This window comes from Calonectris borealis, chromosome 4 (genome assembly GCF_964195595.1).
Source record: "Calonectris borealis chromosome 4, bCalBor7.hap1.2, whole genome shotgun sequence".
NCBI lineage: Eukaryota > Metazoa > Chordata > Aves > Procellariiformes > Procellariidae > Calonectris > Calonectris borealis.
In genome coordinates, this window is record NC_134315.1 from 31,299,242 (window position 1) to 31,320,091 (window position 20,850).

At 45.8% G+C, this 20,850-nt stretch overlaps 1 protein-coding gene across 1 annotated transcript in view; it reads left to right on the top strand.

Annotated features, from left to right (window-relative positions):
• Positions 1 to 540: 540 nt before the first annotated feature.
• Positions 541 to 20,850, top strand: part of PDGFRA (platelet derived growth factor receptor alpha) — a 35,944-nt gene continuing 15,634 nt past the window's right edge. Inside the window, exons 1-12 of the mRNA XM_075149099.1 lie at positions 541 to 714; positions 7,893 to 7,953; positions 9,369 to 9,683; positions 12,592 to 12,855; positions 13,577 to 13,707; positions 15,085 to 15,256; positions 15,350 to 15,539; positions 16,050 to 16,165; positions 16,642 to 16,768; positions 17,781 to 17,974; positions 18,435 to 18,529; positions 18,640 to 18,772. Coding sequence (XP_075005200.1) covers positions 7,905 to 7,953; positions 9,369 to 9,683; positions 12,592 to 12,855; positions 13,577 to 13,707; positions 15,085 to 15,256; positions 15,350 to 15,539; positions 16,050 to 16,165; positions 16,642 to 16,768; positions 17,781 to 17,974; positions 18,435 to 18,529; positions 18,640 to 18,772 — 1,786 coding nt within the window. The 5' untranslated portion in view covers positions 541 to 714; positions 7,893 to 7,904. The remainder of the gene's footprint in view (positions 715 to 7,892; positions 7,954 to 9,368; positions 9,684 to 12,591; positions 12,856 to 13,576; positions 13,708 to 15,084; positions 15,257 to 15,349; positions 15,540 to 16,049; positions 16,166 to 16,641; positions 16,769 to 17,780; positions 17,975 to 18,434; positions 18,530 to 18,639; positions 18,773 to 20,850) is intronic.

The window sequence follows — 20,850 nt, forward strand, 5'->3', positions numbered from 1 at the left end:
GGCTGGCTCACGGCCGTCCATCCAGCTCTCTAGCCCAAGCCCAAGCTCAGTGGTGTACAAAGGACACGAGGAAGCCGCAAATTCGTTTCCAGCTCAAACTCCCCATCCATAAACTCACACTGTGACCGTGGACACCGAGCCCGGCGCCCGACCCACCGTCCTGGAGGGTCTGAGGAGGGAAGGCTCATTCATGAAATTGGGAGCACTCGGAGTTTTCATGAAAGTTTTTTGGGTTGGTTTGGGTTTTTTTATTTATTTTCTCCCCCTGCAGTGCAAAACTCTCCGCTTCCCCCTTTCCTCCCCCTCGCCCCTGCCATATGGCTAACCTCCCCCCTCCCCTGCAAGGCTGGTGAAATCTGGAGGCAGAGACTGGCCCCCCTGCCTGCGTAAGAGCCTCCCGCCGCCGCGCCCGCCTCCGGCGGCGGGGCTGGGGGCGCCGGGCGAGCCAGGGCGGCTCTTATTCTGAAGGGGCCAGAGGGGGGCTTCATTTCCTGACAGCTATTTACTTAAAGCAAATGATTAGTTTTGGAAGGATGGACTATAACATTGAATCAATTACGGGACGCGGTTTGTGAGACCATTACAGTCGGATCGGGAGGGAGGGCGAGCGGGAGGGAAAGAGCGCGGCTGAGCGGGGAAAGTCACAAAAGACGTGGACATATTTTGGATATTTTACAATCTGCAGGATTGGGGCTGCGGATTATAAAGTAGAAGGTAAGAGGTGAGGGGCAGTTTCCCCACCTTTTTCTTTTTTTCACCTTTTTCCCGCTTCTTTTTTTTTCTCTTTTCTTTTTTCCCACTTTATTTACTTTTTTTTGGTTTGGGTTTTTTTTGGTTTTGTGTTTTTTTTTTTTCCCCCCCGATGCTCTGAGCCGGGCGGGGGGCTCCTTCCTGCGGGGCGCAGGCGGCGGGGGGCGGCGGGCGCTGGCGGCCCCCGCGGAGGGGAGCGGGGAGCCGGCGCTCCGCGGGCCGTCGGGGCGCGGCGGCGAGCAGCGCGGGCAGTGCTAATGACAAACACATTGGGACGACGGGGGCCACCGAGCTGCATTCCTGCCGCGGGGGCGGGAGCGACCCGCCGGGGCTCCGGGGGCAGCGGCGGTGCCCGCCCGGGGGAGACACGCACCGACAAAGTAAGGTAGGGTCCAGCGCCCAGCGACTCCCCCTCTTCTTGCATCCCTTGCTACCTTCACCCCGTTGCTCTCCCTTCCCCCACCCTTTGTTTTTCACCACCTTCCCCTCTTCAGATCCCTCTTCCCCACCTCACTCCCCCCGACCGGGTAGCCTAAATTGCCCCGAGATCCCGGGCGGGGGAACAGACACAATCCCCCCCCCGCCAAGGCAACCCGATCCCCATCCCTGCGCGCCCCGTCTTTTTTTACACGTCTCGGCGGAAGAGGAGATGCTGAATTTAGGCAGGACTGGTACCTGGAGCCTTTCCAGCTTACAGCCCCGTCTCGCAACGGGAACGCCAGCCCTGCCGCATGCCCCGCCAGACTGCTGGAGCCCACCGCCTCCTACCCCGGGGGAGGGCAAAGTCTTCGCGGCCACCGTTTGGATTTTGTCAAGCGCGAAGGTTGCAAACTTGCCAGCCTCTGCCAGGCTGGAGTCCCCTGGAAAAGTCCTAACAGCAAGTAGGAAATGGCTTTTTGGCTGTCCGCGGCATTGCTCAACATTTTTGGACGCGGATCCCGCAGCCCAGGAGCCGTTCCAGAGAACAGGACTTGGACAGCTTTTTCTGGAGCCAGCAGCGACAGATCTAGCAAGGCAGCAGCAGCCCCAGGGCGCAGCCGCCAGCCCCCGGGGCTTGCCCGCATCCCGGCGGGCGGCTGCGGGGCAGAGGCGATGCCCTGGCTCCCGCCCGCGCCGGGGGCACGTTTCCAGCGCCCCTCGACGGCATTTTCGGCGCGTCTCTTGCAAATGTTCCAGCTCCCTGGCGCTCCTCCGGGACCCAAGGCTGCACGCCCGGGACGGACAGGGCATCGCCTCGGCCCGGGTGGGGACCGACGGACCCGTCCCCAGGGCTTGCGGGCATGTCGCTCTCCCTCGGTCCCACAGCTCCGAGCCGGGGCACAACGTCTGTCCCCCCGCCGAGACTCCCGCCCCCTCTCCGGACCCCGCGCCCCCGGGCTCCGTGCCTCGCCCGACGGAGAGGGCTGGAGAAGAAGCCACGGGTGGCAGCGCCAGCAGAATTAGCCAGCCCCAGAGGGAAACACGGCTTCGCTCTGCCCCTCTCCGTCTCCCCTACCCCGCTTTTCTTTTTCCTGGCTACCTCGCATTAAAAAAAAAAAAAAATCGCTCCAGCTTGGCAAAGGCTTTGCTATTGTTTCCCAGACAAACAGCGAAGTGGCTGGGAGTTGCCATCTCTGCTAGGTTTGCTCGGTGTCCCGGGCAGCCTTTGATCCGCAGCGGCTCTAGCCGTCGGGTTGCGGCGAGGGGCCGCGGACCGAGGGGGATCCGCAGCAGCGCCTCTTGCCCTCTCCCTGGGGGCTGCCACTAGGGCTCCCCGCGGGCAGGCAGGGTCTGGCAAGCGCCTGCAGCCTGATGGGGGCTGGAGAGTGTGAATGTAACCCCCTCCCACCACCCCCACCCCAGGCCCGGCTGGCTGTGGGCGGCCGGCTGTCTCCCCGACGGGGCGCACCGGGGGAAGGGGGTGTTATGAAGGGTGTTATGTCCTCGGCATCTCCCAGAGCCGATGCAGAGCCCAGCTGGGGTCCCAGCTCGGCTGCCTTAACTCTGTGTCCCTGGATGGGGCAAGAGATGGGATCAAAGCAAGGAGACAGGCATCAAAGGTTCCTCTGTCATCGGCTGATCAAAATCTGAACTGTGGAGATTCGACTTTTAACTCTGGGTCTAGAAACTCTAGAGAAAGATCTCCCAGCAAGGGACTTCAGTTTTAGCTTGTAGTTAACAAAGAGCATTTTAGAAAGGCCCTCAGCTACACAGCGGTTTAGCCAACCTCAAAGCTTGAAAAAAAGTTTGAAGAAAAATGAGACCGCACAAAGCACTGGGGTTTAGGAGTCCACAAGCAAACCAGCTCTCCCAGCCTGCAGGCGCTCTCCTGCTGCTTTAAAATGAGACCCCTTGTTCTGGTACTCCTCTCCAGGCACCAAGGGGCAGGAGGTGTGCCAGTCTGTCTGCCATCGGACACTGGGGCCATCTTTGCTGTTATTTGCTTGTTGATGTATGGGAAATCTTAATGTGGCCGTGGGAGTAATATATAGGTATTAGGTTTCAAGAAAGCAGGAAGCAATAAATATTTTAATAAAATATCTCTCTGCAGTCCTACACTATTGAGCTAGGATTCGAGTACAATCGATATAGACAGAAAAAGTCTTGCATACCCCAGACCTTGCTGGTTATTTACAGCTGTATCAGCTGGTCTACAAATGAGGGTGAAATGTATAACCTTATACAATCCTTGCCTCGCTTGCATCCTTAGATCATCATGGCCACAATGGCACTACTTCTGCATGTGAACTCTGAAAATTTTAATAGAATAAATTTGCTTCACTTGTTTTAAAGACCAGGGAATGACTTCTGAGAGGTTATTTTTTCCTGGTGGTGGCAAGTATTGCTGATAATTTAAAAAAAGCGTGCAAGTAAGCAAACAATCCTTTCTCTCCCTTTTGCCTTGCTCTCCTGCTTGACTCATCTCTTTCAAGTCAATAAAGCTTTGCATGGGCACGTGGGGGAAAAGCTTGCAACAGCTAGGCTTCCTAGCTCCTGAGGTCAACAGAGATGGATTGGTTTTTCCATGCAATGCTTCTGGGCACTTGAGTTGGGCTCGGAGATGTTCTTTGATCTGACGCTGAGAACCTAAGTGAGATGTATTCCTTGGAAGTGCCAGTCTTTTTGTCTCTTTCCTGAGACAGTCTGGAAAATCCTTTTTGGACTGAGTGGGGAAATTTAGACTTTGCAAATTTCCCCCCACCTTTAGCTCCTAGACTGGTGGAATCTGTCCTTGAGGGTTAGACTGAAGAATCGGGGCTGACTGGAAGGCTCCTTGGGTAGCAGCTATCACTGCGTGTCCTTCAGAGCCCGAAGCACACTGCAGGAGCCTAGCACTGGGCTAGTCTTGGTGTGTAGTTATTCCTGCATACAGGCTACGCTGGATGCAAATACTTGTAAAGGGGTGTGGAACAAGCCTCATTTTAGGAGAACATGTATGCCAGTCTTTTTCATTGAAGAAATTTTCTTGTGTTGTTTGAGCCTTTCTCCAGTGAAACCTTCAGACCCGCCTGTTAGCACTGCAGGGCAGCTCTGCTCTTGCAGAGAATTTAGTTTGCAATTTGGGAATTGAGAACCAAGAAAAGTTTCAAGAAGTCCTGTCTGAACATTTACATTCATCTAGTGACATATACCACAAGGAGGAAATGTTCCCCTCTTTTCTTGGGCTGGCCTTAGCTTTTCCTGGAAAAGATCAGTCTTCCCAGAAGGACAGACTGCCACTCTGACAAAATCACCACTGAAATTATCCAGCCCTCTCATAACAAGGATAATCACAACATTACGTGCCAAGATTTGCGATCCAACTACTGTCGTATCCCTTATGTAAATACGGAGCAGTAGGGATCAGTTTGGGTTTATTATTTTTTTTTTAAATCGGTGAACTCACATGAAATGAAAATATAAGAAATTTGAATTTTAAGTTGATCCAGGAGACCCAGTTTAGATTCCATCAGCTACGTTGGAGACCAGCGCTTCCTTCTGCTCGACAACAAATTTGGCTCATTAATGTGGATCAACATTGCCATCCTGTGGCCAAGAGGATGAACTGTAGTGACTGGGTAGCTGGCAGGAGATAAATCTGTTAGTCTCCAGTCTTCTGGTAGATGGGCTAGTTTTCCCTCTTGAAAGAGGTCTTTGTTTGATTTACAGCAGTATGAAAATATATACTACTGGCTCTTCTCGGTCCACCACGGTGCTTTCTCTCTAGGTCATGTAGAGCAATCACCTAGGAATAGCACCATTTTCTAAACACGTATTTCCATCGGCTTTCTGGATATTGATTTTACTTTGTCTTCTACGGTGCAGTCAATTAAACCCTTCTTGGTAGGAAGCCAGAGTTTGGCAGTGAGCGTTTAGAAGATTGACTCCTTGCTGATAACAGTTCTTCAGATGTTCTTTTCCTGATTTTTTATCACTAAAGCACACGAGAGAGAGATCAAAATTTCAGGCAGATCCTTTCAAAACCCAGTGGTTAAAGTAGAGCAATGACTGTTTTACCCTGGGCAATCAGCCTCCCCTGCAGAGAGTTTGGCAAACTCTTCATGGTATCATGTAGCTTTCACTATACACACCCATGTTTCTATTTTAGCTAGCAATGTTCAAGGTATACAAGGAACTAAGTTTGGCTCAAACTTACGTTGTACGTGTGCTGTCAATGCCGGGCTTCAGCTCGCTTAAATCTACTGGCTTCAGTGAAGTTACACCAATCGATGGTTTGATGGAGTGATGTTAGGAACTGAACCTGGTGTATTTATTCAGGGCTGAGATTAGGACAAAGAGGGCTGCTCTGTCATACAGAAGGTAATAATAATTACATAAGTGCATACAAAAAAATTAGGTGATCATAAATAAACAAAAACATGGAAAGCCTACCTGCTGGGTGTTGTGGGAATGAGTAAACTCTCTTTTGTCCAGAAGTGTGAAATTGTACTTGCATTAAACCTTGACTCCAGCACTGAAGTGTGAGGATACGTTGGAGATCAGACTCCAGCATGCTTAAGTTAAATCCAATTCAAATACATTTTGAGTACAGATGATGGTGAATCCTTAGGAAATTATTCTGTCTTTCACAGTGAGGAAGCGTTTCTCTGGGTCTTTATGAGATTAATGGGTCATTGAGGAAAGATCAAAGCTCTGGGTTGTGAAAGAATACCCAGCTGGAAAATGCAAATTTAGTTAAGTCCTTGTGTTTTTAAACTGCATGGTAGATTCAGGCACTCAGCTCTTACTGATTTCTATGGCAGCCCAACCAAGACAGCAAATTCGAAGTAGCACTTTGGAAACGCCATCACTTGTACTTACATCAGCATATTCACCGGGCTTCACTCCTCACTTACACACACAGCTCTGTAACAGGGTAAGGCCACTTCAGCAGAGCTTCTGCAGACTGGAGTGCAAGAGCTGAGCTAGCCTTGTGTTTTCTCCTTCTGTGCTGCATCACTTGCACTGAGTAGTCTGCAAAAACAACACAAAAGGGGGAGAGATCTGCCTTTTCAGAGCGAAAAGACAGAAGGAAACTTGGCAGACAGTGGGGTAACATTGTCTTGTAGATCTTGGGAGGTTAGGAGTCAGATCAATAAAGCAGGCCATAGTAAGTCTTTCAAGATTTACAGCGGGTTACTTTATCAGAAAAAAATTACAGGATATAAATGTGATAAAAATGAGTAAGGAGGCTGAGACCGAGGGACTTCTTTGATGTCCGAGAGTCTGTTATCAATGGGAGACAGATACATAAACACATGGCAATTATTGCTAATTGAAGAATCAGGCAAAATGCCTTGTCTCTGCTGGAATGTTGTCAGCTGAATTTCAGAAGTTGTTTGTACATGTTTTTGAGGGTTGATAGTTTGTAAGTCTTCTAATCCTGCTTCTGAGACCTTTATGTTGGATTCGCGTATCAAATACTTTTTGCTTTGCAAAAGCGCGCTGTCTGCTCCACACGTTGCAGGAGGAAAGAGGGACTGGTTCAGAAACACTCCTTGGCATGTTGTAAGCATTTAACTTCCATATGGCACTGGCATAGTTGCAATAACTGGATGTACCTACGTGCTTTCCTATCTCAGCATCAGGAGCTGAATACCAGAGGGTGAATAGAAACTCTCCAGAACCTTTGAAATGTAGTCCCTGTCTTGGCACATCATCCTTTATTTTACTCCTCGGTCTGTGTTTCAGATTAGGGGTTCTTCTGTGCAGACATTTTTTAACCTATATTGGCTTTGGGCCAGATTCAGTTACCATTAAAGTCACCAACAAAACGTCCATTGATTTCAATGGGAGCAGGGGTTGTAGGAGCTCCTCCTTTGGAAATTATCTAGCAGGCTGCTTGAGGGTTTTAAGTAGAAATGTCATTAGATGGCACAAAAATTACATAGATGCTTATTGATACTGCTGCCTCTTCAAGACTGATGCTTTAGGATTATGTGTTTGAAAGCTAAAATTATCGCATGTGATCTATGACTCTCCACACTGTTGGGGAGGAGAGATGCTCTGCGGATGGCAGTGCTGGCCTACAGTCTGCCGTGGATTTATTCCATCAGAAAATTTCAGCATGTGTTTTAAATAGCATGTCTCCCGATCAAGGGAATTCTTGCTAAATAAGCAATAAACACTATTGTATTGCATTGTATTCAGTAAGCTATATATATACGTATGTACAATGGCAAAACAAAAATATCACTCAGGATTGTACTATTTGTAACAAAAGTAGCTTTTGAATATGCTTTTTCTCCCAGAAAGCTGCTTGCAGCTAAAAGGCCATAACTTACTGCATAAAGCCCTTGCACCGATGTCTGTGAGGGGTGTTTCTGAGGGCTCAGTCCCGGAGGCTGCAGTGGGCATCAGAGCTGTTTGCAGGCTGTTTGAGAGAGGGATGCGCCAGGACTTGGCTCCTTACACTGCCGGTGGAGAGAAGGGGTTATGGTGCCTTAGCTGCATTCCCTGTGCCGGTGATGCGTCTGTGGCCCCACGTACCTCACGGGAGGTGGTTGCATGCACCTCAACGGGCTGCAGGTGCGAGCCAGGGTCCCCGGGCTGTTTCTCTCTGTGGCACTATGCAGAGTGCTGGGAAGCTGCACTAGGGCACTGCAGAGGAGGGGTCCTGCAAACTCTCATACCATTTTCAGTCCATTAACTGGCTCCCTCTTGGCTTCTCCTTTCTGTTTCAGTTGTTGGAAGCTATGGGTACTTCCCCACGGACGTTCCTGATCCTGGGATGTTTTCTCACAGGTAATGTTCCTCAGTCCTTTAAGCCTCTCCACCCCTGCTCCTTTGTAAATCCTTATTTAAGCTTGCTTTCATTGTGCTCACAATGCCAAATGGTTGCCGACTGGCTACAGGCTCGATTTTTCTGCCTTTCCCTTCAGTAGGCTAAGACAAGAACTACTGAGAAGACGGTACTTTTGCTAGCCTGTGCCGGCCACTTTGGCACCCCTACAGCTGCTATAACCTCCTGCCCGGTTTGTCTGCCTGCGCAGGGAAAGTGAGCCTGTCTACCTCCAGCTGTCCCAGCCCTGCCCCACTGGGGTTTCTCCAGCAGCGTGGTGCAGGCGAGGCTGCCTGTGTGGGCTCCCCGCATCCTCCCATGCCGCACCACCTAACCGCACTCGCCAGGGCTGCCTGCCGAGCCTCCCAACATCTGCCGAGCGAATGGTGCTGGGAGGGGAGGGCAGGGTTTGCCACAGGGTGCCAAATATAGAAAGGACTTGTAGACGGAGATAACACGTGCAGGAGTGAGAAACTGGTTTCAAAGACAGTCTGGATTCTTGCTGCCGCTTTATTGCACAGAGCCCACTTTCACACCATGGACCTAAATGACTGTTTATCATGGACTACACTATCTGGTTTGTACGGGTCATTTGGTAGACTGAAACAGCAAATCTGTTTCCCTGGTGAATTCCCTATTTTTTTTTTCTGTGAGGCTTAGGGTGTGGATCCTCTAATTTTCCTTCTGGGAGTTGGACCTGCACCAGCCCACCTACAAATTACGTAGGCTTGCAAATCTGAGCCTCTAACCGTAGATTGCATCTGAAAACCAGTGCCATCTACAACATCTAGTTCAGTGAATTACAGTTTTATTTGGCTATAAACCTTCTGTACATTTTGGCTAGAAGTAGACCTGATGCACAGATTTTGGATCTAAGCCCCTGCTCTGGCCCTTTGCAGAAATAGAAGCCAGATGTAAAATGCAGGTGTTGGGAAGGGGTTTCTAAGTTTCAGTTGCGAACTTACTCGAAGATTGACAGAACTGCTGGTTTCCTGACAGTTGCTGTAAGGAGCTGTAAGATGCCCGTGACCCAGCAACCAGGGTGTGGGATTCACTGGTCTGCAGCAGAGCTGTGCCCACATTTGGGGCTCGGAAGCTGAGGTGTGGATTGGGAGCCATCTCTAATTTCACCTCTGTCTTTCACCTCTTGATTTGACAAACAGAAGTGAGCAAGCAAACACTTAGCCTTTCAAAGGGAAGTCGTTTGCCATCCATTGGGCAAAGCTCTGGCTTTTAACAAGGGCAAATTTCCCCAGGCATCAGCGCATCTGAAATGGTCAGCAAAAAAGCTGCTCTGGATCCACTCTGCTTTCTTTCGTGTCCCTGTGCTGAGGCTGTTCTGTGTGTTCATATGCTATTTATTCGTGTCTTTTTGCAGGACCGTTCCTAACATTTTGCCAGCTTCCTCTGCCGACTATTGTTCCCAATAGGAATGAAATGGTGGTGCAGCTGAATTCCAATTTCACGCTTAAGTGCTCTGGAGACAGTGAAGTGAGCTGGCAGTACCCAGTGACCGAGGGAAGCCACAGGATAGACATTAGACATGAAGAAAACAACAGTGGCCTCTTCGTGACGGTGCTCGAAGTAGGAAATGCCTCAGCCGCTCATACGGGCTTGTATGTTTGCTATTATAACCACACGCAAGTGGAGGATGGGGAAGTGGAAGGGAAAGACATCTACATCTATGTGCCTGGTGAGTGGGGGATGTCACAGCCGTAACCGGAGGTTGGGATGGGAGGGCTGAACCGTGGATGTTCAGAAGAGGCGTATTGCTGGTGGCAATTTGCTGTCAGAGGAAGATAAATGACCCCAGGGCCATATCCTAACATGTAAATCAAGACCAGCCCCTGTGAGTCTATGGATATATTCCTCTTTCTTTCCATTGGTTTTCACTTTTTTTGGTAAGAGTTTTAGTTCTCAAGAAGAGGGATGAATTCGCAACTTCAGAGCTGAGGTCTTCTGACCACCAGGGGCTGGGTAGTAGACCTTGGTGGCCAGGCCAGCTCAGCTGTGGCAGCATGTCCAGCCTTCAGGTTTGCCTGGCCCCCAGGTGGGGATTAACATCAACGCCAGTCTTTTCAGGGGTGACTTGGGTGGATGTTTTGGGATGTATACTGACCAAACCAGTGCCATGTCTGACACTAAAGCAGTTGCCAGATGAGAATTTGCTTGAACTGAGAACTGGAAAAAGCCCATGTGTGCACAGGGCCTGGGAAGCGCAAAGCAATGGAGATGTCTTGGGGGTGGCTGTCACAAGGGAGGGTGAAACAAGAAGTGTTATTGCTGGCCAGTCTGATGCAAGATTAAAAATATGGTGCTACCATGCAGTGCCCTGTAATTTTCAAAGCAAACACAGCCTTCCCAGGCCTTGCGCCGCCTTTCTCTTTAGTGGTGGAAAAGCTGTTGGATCCAGAAGAAATGGCATCCCTTCTTTTTGGAAGTACCTATGCCCAGCTTTGCCCTCCCACCCCCTTGTTCTGACCAGAAATCTGTTTAAAGGCTTTCCACACTATCCATGGGATGAAGATCTTTATTGTCATAGCCAAGATAGGCAGCAGAGGCTGAGCCACAACTGACTGCCTTTGTAAAGCCCTGTCTGGATGTTTCCTCAGCATTGGCTGGGGTTCAGGGGATGAGTGGCACAACTGCAGGGCCAGGAAAGACCAAGCCAGTAGATTTGCAGTAAGTATTTTGAATCATCCTGCAAAACTGCAGTATGTTGTGAAGGAGATGATGCCTGCAACTGCAAGGAAGACTGTGGAAGGGGAAAAAGCCGGGAAGCAATAACAAGACTTGTTTTACAGGCTATTTTGCAGCGGCATTAAGTTTTTGCAGTTCATGATGTGTGATTCGAGGACAGTGATTCTTCCAAGACTTTTCTCCATTTCCCACAACAAATGTAAAGTGTTTGCCTTCATTCTTGAAGCAAGATGTTTCAGCAGAGGCTGCAGGCTTTGGCACATGTGTCTTGATTTCCGAACGGCTCTAACCAAATCACCAGAAGATGTTGTTGGTGTTAAGCAGTCTTGTAACTCACTCAGTGAAGGAATATAAAGGCAAGAGATGGAAGATTTCTTCAAGAGGGCTTTTTGGTTTGGTTTTTAAAAGCCTCTAGACATCAGCCTACCAGATTTGCAGGGCAGAGACACCCTGTAATTTTTTCCACTCGCTAACCATCAAGATGTAATAAATGCAGAAACATATCCTTTTCTCCAAATTATAGAGAATGTTTCTGTTTCCACTATAAACTTTGTCTTTACAATTGTTTTTCCTGCAATGAATTAGGAGGGCAATGGGTGGCAGCAACCCACTTTAGCCAAGGAGGATTACGTTGAGACTTCACACAATATCCTATTTTCACTAACAGCGCACAGAAAACCAAACTAGGTGAATCCTCTTTCTGTTTTAAATTACAGTGGGAAAATGAATACATGGAGTTGGCAGCGTCTTTGGGATGGAGCGCTGTGTTTGGAATATTGCTACAAAGAGCCTGCCAGTGCAGCAGAAAGTCTATTGTTAGAGGGATTTGGATTGCTATTTATTAAATTTTGTTATAAAGCTTCACACAGAAGCTTCAGGCTAACAGGGATTATTTGTTTATTCCAAATGGCCAAATGGAGATAATTTGAGGGCTGTGCTTTTTAAGTTGGGTATGTTATGCAACTGTGTTTTAAACTCAGACTTTGGATTGGCCAGATAGGAAAGCTGGCATGTATTTTGTTGACTTTAAAAGAAATAAAACTACCAGGTGTTTGTTTGGTTTTTTTCTGGTTGAATACCATATTTTGAAAACCACATGCTGTGACCATAATTAACTATGTCTCCTAACTGTAATGTTGGACATGTTAGAAATGCATGAAGATAAGTACCTTGAACTATTTTTGATGAAATGTGGCTTTAATGGTGTTCAACATAAACAACACGAAAATGATTTCTAGTTTTTGACATTGGAAGTGTTTGGATTTTTTTTCTGTTCATTTTTTTCCTGGTTATATATTGGTTGGAAGACAGCTACTATTACCAAGGGAAAAAAAAATCTAACTGAAGAAGATGAGTGATTTGTGCCAATAAAAGGCAGGATTTTTAATAATTATTTTGTGCAGTGAAAGTTGCACCTAAGTGCAAAATCTTGTGTCATAAAAATAGGATGTTTAAGTCCAAATTCTTTCCTGAGATCTTTGCTGTACATGTATCTTGATAGAGTTGTCTATGATAAAGTGAATTAATCTTTACTTTAGTCCCCAACAGTTGCATGAATGTTTTCATACCCAGTAGTGATTTTCTTGCTTTTTGTCACTTAATATCCTTTTGCCCTCACTGCAGGAATATCTCAGAACCAGGTCTAAGGGGAATAATAATACTCAGCTTTTTTTTCTTGGGGTCCTTTGCATTTCCTATTCTCTCCTGTTTTGTGCTTAGGTCAAGTAACAAAAAAGAGATACTGCGTACAATTAGCATGCCTTTCCTGCAATCTCTGAAAAAGTGGAGCAATGAACTGTACTGCTTTCAGTTACGATCTATAAATGGACATTGATATCCAATTCTTGTACATGGGCTTACTACAAACAAGACAGTGTAAAATTACCTCTTGTTTTTTACAGACCCAGACATGCCTTTTGTTCCTTCTATACCAGAAGACCAGTTCATCCTAGTAGAAGAAGGTGATCCCACTGTTATCCCTTGTCGGACAAGTGACCCAAATGCTCAAGTGACTTTAATTAACAGTTTAGACAAAGCTGTCTCTGCTTTCTATGACAGCAAACAAGGCTTCATAGGGAATTTCCCTGCGGGCTCGTATACATGCAAAACAATGGTTAAAGGCGTGGAGTTCAAGTCCGATGAGTTCCTCATCTATATTTTAAGAGGTATTTATTTTTGTTCTTTAAAAAGAAAAAAAGTAATAATATTCAGCCCAGTTCGTTCCTCATACTGTAAGAGCCGTATTAGCACCAGCATCACAGGATTATATCAGATACTTCAGCAATGATGAGCTCCTTGCTCTTCTGGCAGTATTGCTAGTTATTTAGTTGCTAGTTTAGTTGCGGTTACGTACAATTTTGATGAGAATAAAGTGTCCTTAACTTTATCTCCTCTGCCAAATGGTTGCAAGAAAAGTCTTCTGTAATCCATGTATTTTCATCCTGTTTGCTGAAGCATAACTTAAAAGACTGGTGTTTCCCAGTGGCTTCAAATTGTAGGACTTTGGGAAGTCTGAATGAAAAACATGATTCAAATATTTTGACAATAAAGTTTTTATTGGTCAGCAATGGATTCTTAAAGACAGTCACTGATTAGCAAAATGGGAAATTGCTTTTATACCAAGTGCCTTTTCACAGGGGCATTTGAGGTAGGAACTTCTAATTTTAAGCATAGATCATTCTTTGTGGGATTGAACTCAATGCCTGTACAGTTCATGCTTTAAATACACGTTGTTTATATCAGTATAAACCAGCAGTACTTTCGCTGAATTTTCCAGGTAATTCCTCAGTAGAGGAAGTGAAATGGAAATCTCCCCCTGAAATCACACTTTTCATGTGAAGGTTGCATATTTAAAAAGCTAAATCTGCTCTCTTTCTCTTCTCTTAGCTACTTCACAGCTGCCGGTTGAAATTGAGGCTCTTAAAACTGTCTATAAAACAGGCGAGACCATCGTAGTGACTTGTGTGGTCTTTGACAATGAGGTGGTTAATTTACAGTGGAATTATCCTGGGAAAGTGGTAAATACCTCTCTTTTTATTTTATTTTTGGTTTGAATGTTTGTAGTTACTTATTGGGGAAGAAGGTGGGGCTGTAAAATATTCTTCTCTTCTCTGAATGAGGACAGCTGAGGAGAGAAAACAAAGTAATTTCTTTTACTTTTAGGTTACCACAAAAGAAAGTCAGTCCCAAAAGTTAGAGTTTGCTGTTAGTAAGTATGCAAAGCATGAGAGGAAGGTGAGGTGTGACTAGGGGTCCATCCTTGGTGGGAGGAATGCTGTCTCTCAGGTCTTGTGCTAGTTCAAAAAAAGAAATGTTGTGGAAATAGAAGGATCTAGGAATGTGTCGGACATCAGCATAGAGCTCTGTTGCTGGAGGTCTGAACCTCTAAAATGGCTCTCTTAAACCTTGGATTCTTAGGCATGATAGAGGATGATGAAGAATCAAGTTCATAGACTTAATTGTTCCTCATTATGCAGGTGTTAATTAAAATGACTCTTACAGTCAGTGTAATTACTCATTAATGTGAACTGCCTAGTAAGAAAACCTTAAAAATTTTGGAGAATCTCAGAAATTTTCAAACTGGCATTAACATTATTCTGCAGTGAAAGTTCTTATTGGTTAGAGCCGTCCTTGTCAATGGAGAATTTCAGAGTATCCCATGTAAAAAGTCTGGTCACTGAAGGGATAGAGTAGTTGAAGTGACTACCTAAATGTGACCCCAAATCCCACCTTTTATTTAAGTAAGTTAAGAGCCCAAGAGAAAAAATTATTTGAGAAGGTTTTGTTCTATTTTTCATGTTGCACATTATAATCTTTGCTATATGCCACCTTTCAAAACTGTCCCCAGCATATGTTTTGTTCCAGCCTCTCATGATAACATGGTCTACCATCCTCATCATCCCTTTACTCACAGGAGTCTTCTCCTTGCCAATAAATTATTCTTGTTTTGAGAGCAGGCAGAACATAGCATCTAGCAACTGGTTACTTTTTGTCTCGTGGAGGGGCTAAAAATTCACCCTACTTCATGGGAACTGAACAAATAAAACGCAAAATGAAAACCCACAGCTTTTATGTCTGAGAAGAAGTTAGCGCGTAAGCAGTAAAACACTCTTTCAGGCTGCTCACCCAAATTTTGAATGGTATTTTGTTTCGAGTGAACAAAATATGAGCTCTCAATCTCCTCACCCTTCTGCTCCTGCCCCCAGAAGGGTGTATTTTTATAGACACACCTTTTGTGCCTCTGGCTGAAAATACATGCCTGACTGAGTAAACAAGTCTTCTGCCACACAGGGTTTAGATGGTTGCTCTCACTCCAGTGGCATCATAAATCCTCAATGGTGTACTTTCAGCTGGGTTACTTAAGTAAGGTTGTTTTTTCCTTCTCCAAACTACAGAAAGAAAAAGGTCTGATAAAACTTGACGATATCAAAGTCCCATCGCAGAAGCTGGTTTACACCTTGACCATTCCTGAGGCATCAGTGAAAGACACAGGGGATTATGAATGTACTGCCCGGCATGCAACCAAGGAGGTTAAGGAAAATAAGAAAGTAGTCATTACAGTTCATGGTATAGTCTGATTTTAGTGTCCAAAAATTATTAACGTGTTGGAAAACACCATTCGTGAAAAATGCTGTTTACACAAGGCTTTTTCATTTACAGACAAAGGATTCATTCACCTGGAGCCTCAGTTTAGCCCTCTGGAAGCTGTCAATCTACACGAAGTCAAAAACTTTGTTGTCGATGTGCAGGCATACCCAGCACCAAAAATGTACTGGCTGAAGGATAACGTGACTCTGATTGAAAATCTTACTGAGATTGTTACTAGTTCCAACAGAGTCCAGGAAACAAGGTAAAAATATTCTTCTGACTTTGCCATGTTGACTTCAGTTTCTCCCCCAGAAACCTGGGCACTGCTCTCTCTTTCCACTGCAGTTTGTTGCTTCTTCCTCAGTGGCATTTAAAAATAATTTCTTTGTTTTCTGCACTAAAGGGCAATGTCTAATCTGCCTCTTTTTATTCCCTTGATAATATCAACCTCTCCAAACCATAGGAATCTTAGTTTCTGAGCACTAAGCGCCTTCGGTCCCTCCAACATGTCTCCATGCCAATAATTTCTAGCTATTTCCAATAATATCAGGGGCTTTGTCAGACCCCTGCAGAATATAACTATGTCTACTTGTTTCTCATTGTATTTTGGTAGTTATTTACCATTTGAGTAATGATTTTAGTGTAAAGACATGCTAGAAATGCCAAATGTCACTACATTATAATCTCTACATACCCAGATTACATGTTGCACCAAAGTGAATTTTCTTTGTGCATGCCCTAAAAATAGAAGCAAAAACTCTCATTTCTACAGGTTTCAGAGTATATTAAAATTGATCCGGGCCAAGGAAGAAGACAGCGGATACTACACTTTGGTTGCTGAAAATGAAGATGAGATTAAAAGATACACCTTCTCCTTGCTAATACAAGGTAAGGAGCCCCAAAGCCTTGCCCACCAGAACTGATGGCACACAGCAAAGACTTGATCCACTTATGCATCAGATTCCCTGGAGTATTGAGACAAGAAAAGCATGAACCAGGGTGTCCGGAGGAATGCGTGTGTGCTGAGTCCTTGGAGCTCTTGTACCCTGATCCTGGCTTTCACTTCAATGCTGGCCTTGAGCCAAAAAGAAACTTTATCCTCCCGCCTAAGTTATTCCAGCTGACAGCAGGGACGATAACCCATTTAGTATGACACGAGGACGTGGCATAACCACAGCACTTCCTTTTCGTGGCTCTAGCCTAGGACCCGCTCTGTCCTACAGGAGTTAAGAACCTCCTGGCCGAATCCGGGTCTCTAGCTGTTGCTAAGCTGTTGTCCAAACAATACCTGTCCTGGTTTATTTGGAATTTTAGGCTGCATTTGTAGACCCTGATGAGTATTTTAATTCATGTCTCTTTCCCAGTTCCAGCCCTGATCTTAGACCTCGTGGACGATCACCATGGCTCTGCGGGGGGGCAGACAGTGAGGTGCTTGGCGGAAGGGACCCCGCTTCCTGATGTGGAATGGCTGGTTTGCAAGGACATTAAAAAGTAAGAAAAGCGGGTGCTTTGTTATCTAAAATATGACTTGTTATGTCCTTGATTAGCTTAACATTATTAGTTACCATACCAACAGAGTACCGTTTTCCTCATCAAGGGCCAGTAACCTATAGATAATTTTTTTCTTTTTAGTGGCATGTTGCTTATATTTCAAGAAAGGTTGTCAGTGCCCTTCCTATTGCATCCTGTAGGAGAAGACACAATGCATCGATTCAGGAGGTTTATCTCATAGAAGCTTTGTGTTCAATAAGCAAACTCAGCAGATTTCACAGTCCCAGTTTGAGTAAGGATCTCAAGGAGCAGCTGTCCCTCCAACCAGGGAGTTCTTACTGTTTCACAGACAGCTCCATCTGCCTCATTAACACTCTTGCAAGCTTCTAAATTTTTACTTGTAATTATTTCCCCCCTAATTGTAATTTTCACCTTCAAAGTATTTTAGACATGTGGAGTAATTACTCCTGGTTTTGCTAGTTCTAGACTGGCTCCTTCTACAGCTGCTGGGAGGCAGGGTTTTCCCTGGGAGGATATCCACCGGGGAAAGGGAGACCATGCATGGAAGAAGGCTAGGAGCCCTGGGCACCTCCCAGGTGTGTTTTGCTATCATTGTGCTAAAATCTCTTGCTGCTTGGTGGGACGATTGTCCTCCTTGTCCTGCCTCAGGGAGCCTTGTACAGCACCAAGGGTTCAGCGAGAAACAGAGATCTATCACGTACTATAAGTCTAGTCTAGTCTAGAGATACATAGCGACACCAAGGTCTACCTATACCAGACCTGCCGGGCTGTACTGTCAGGCCCTCAAAGTGGCAGCAGTAATGAGGATCATAAGGCAAATTATTCTTAGGGAAGAAAGATGTAGGCTTTTCACAGAGGTGGTCTTAAGCATTTCTGGTCTTTAAAATGGTCATTGTCAGAAGAAATAGGGAAAGGTGATTGCTGTTCTGTTCACTCTTCTTTATCCATACCCATGCCCAACTCCTGTTTCCCCTGTTACTCTTCTCTGCAGGTGCAGCAATGACACCTCATGGACTCTTTTGACTAACAATATCTCTGACATACACATGGAAGCCCACCTGGATGAGAAAAACATGGTGGAAAGCCAGGTGACCTTCCAGAAGGTAGAGGAAACCCTAGCTGTGCGATGTGTGGCAAGGAATGACCTTGGTGCTGTTACTCGGGAACTGAAGCTTGTGGCTCCCAGTGAGTTTGCTTTATCCTTCTATGAAATTACAGCAGCCAGTTTGACCCCTATCTAACACACCTCAGTTCAGTCTTAATAGACAAAAATATGAATTGTTGCAGATAAAAATAAATGAAAATGGATTTTTTTCCACCCTGGGACATCTGAGGATGAGGCATTCTACAGGTCTTTATGGTGCATCTGTTTTTTGCTTATTATGTGGTTCCATGATTCATTTTATCATTGTATAGCCACTGGCTATGGGATGTTCTTCTAGACAATCTCTGCATTTGGTTTTGAAACAGGAAAGCAGAGCAGCTCTGGGCTTGGTAAGACTTTACAGTCACCAGCCCCAGGAACTTCTCCTGCCACATCTGCAGGACATGGGAACCGCGATGGTAGGGGAGGTGGGTGTCTCATGTATGTGTCATGTTCCTCGTGGCTCAGGAGGAAAATACGATCTGTCTTTTGACTCCACAGCCTTGCGATCAGAACTAACGGTGGCTGCTGCAGTCTTAGTGCTGTTAGTGATTGTGATAATTTCACTGATTGTCCTGGTCATCATATGGAAACAGGTAATGTAGAAAAGTATTTCAGTTTGGATGCTGAGCCCTGCTGGGTTTTGATCTGCTCTGAAGTCAGGCACAGGACTGATGGTTGGTTTTGCATTCCATGTGCTTTGCAGAAGCCAAGGTATGAGATAAGATGGAGAGTCATTGAGTCTATCAGCCCTGATGGCCACGAATACATTTATGTGGACCCAATGCAACTGCCTTATGACTCCAGATGGGAGTTTCCTCGAGACGGGTTAGTGCTTGGTAAGTTTCCTCTGAGGGACTAATCCCATCCTTTTCTGGGGAGAAGGACAATTTTGATGTCTCTGCTACCAGGATTTGTGATGTAACTCATAGCCATGAAGTCCAGAGCCTCTCTGTGCCTGTCTGTTCTCCCCAGTTCTCCTACCACATCCCCTTCTTCCCCTACAGTAGTGTCAGCCTTGAGCTCCTTGTGTTAGTGTCTCTTGCACCTCCGTTCCAGCCCTCCTCCGTGTGCCCCAGTGCAGTGCCCACCTCCACACAGTTTAGGTGGCCTCTCCCAGCATTAAATCTCCTCTTCAACACTCACTTCTGCTAAGGCACCCACAAGAAGCTCGTTAGCATATTTTACTTGCAAGACATTTATACACTTATGCGTAGAGGCCAAGGGAAATCTGCAAGTAGTTATGTAGTTTTATTTTTTAAAGTATTAAACCTATGTGCATATATCAGTGCTGAGTAACGGCATAACTTATTTTTGTGGCTACTGTCCTTCTTCCTTCCCCTTCTGCTTTCTTGCTTTGTTATCCCTGCATTGGAGTTCATATAGATTTCAGTTCATAATTACTTCTTCAGGGCTGGCCCAATCTGTCATTTATATCAATTGAAAGTGTAATGGTTATAGACAATTTTAATGTTCTATCCAGATAGTGCTTTAAATCCACAAGGCATCCCTCTCCTGGAGGTATCTGTGCACCAAGTTGTATACACAAAATACAGGAGAACGAAACTAAAGATGTTTTTTGCTTGATATATTTTAAGAAACACACCCCCCTAGTATAGTTCTCCTTCCCCCATCACAGAGAAAGAATTGATGTTAATTCTTGAAAGAAGCAGCACAAAAATTTCTGGTTCAGGAACGATATCCTTTAATTAAATTCATGTTGCTAATTGAAAACTAGAGGAGGGTGGATATTTAATGGAATTATTTTATTACAACCCAGACTTTAATTATATCCCTAAATAGGATTTGTCAGATCTGAGTTGTTAACAGACCACCACTGTGACTTTGTCTCCCTCTGACTCATGAGCACCAGCCTGCTTCAATGCCTTCCTGTTTACAAGTATATTCAGGACAGTCAGTGCTTTAAAAACTAATGCTCTATGTCCTTTTAGCGATCTGGATTGCACAAGCGTTCTTCTTGACACTGTTAACATTTACCTGCTGGCAGTTTTGCCATATGAAATGCTTGCTGATGGGGACCTCTTTTGTTTCTGGGGCTGATTATTCTGATTCGCGTGGGTTTTCTCTTATCGAAGTGGGAGATGGCAGCAAAGCAATTACACCTTTAGCTCAGGGAGGCTCTGAAGCAGGATACGGACCCATTTTGGCTCATTCAGACAAGCATTTCCCATCCTAGCTGCGTAAGCCAGCTGGCACTTGTTTTTCTAGCTAGTAGTGCGTGGAGTGCAGCGCTAGGTTAAATGTCAACCCTGAACATTGGCTGGCTGGAGTTTCAATTGATAAATTCGGGTTACACTGCAAATTTTCCTTTGCTATCGCCCCTCCGCAATGTATGTAATGCTCTGCTGTTTAAAGCGCTCAGCAGCCAGCGCAAGACTGGGAGATGTGTAACAGAATGAGAAATGCGATAACGCAGTGAGCTGCTTGCATGGCACTGCCTTCTCCTGGCTCTGCTGAGAAGCGGCGAGGTCCCAGCAGGACCTGGACCTCCTCCTTTGGCTGAGATGGCCGAGGGCAGGGCCTTTCCAGGAGCGGGGCCCGAGTGCTGCCGTTTCTCAGGGTCTTGGGGTGGCTGTCAAGAGGCGGCAGCGTTGCTCCCATCGCTTCCCAGCAAGCCACCCATTTGTCTTGGTGATCTTAATAAAATGAAATGCTGGTCTGACACAGAATCAGACCCATCCCCATTTGCAAAAGGCAAGTTCAGATTCAAGTTACACAGCATTTAGGGGTGTGGTACCCAATATCTCATGAGTCTAGAAACTGGATGTAGATTATAAATCTTGTCACTTGTTTGGCTTTTGGTGTAGACAAAGAAAGTAATGATTTAATTTGGGGTGGGCAGATCATTCCAGTTCAATTTTAGCCAAAGCAGCATCCAGTTGAGAAGGTTGTGTCT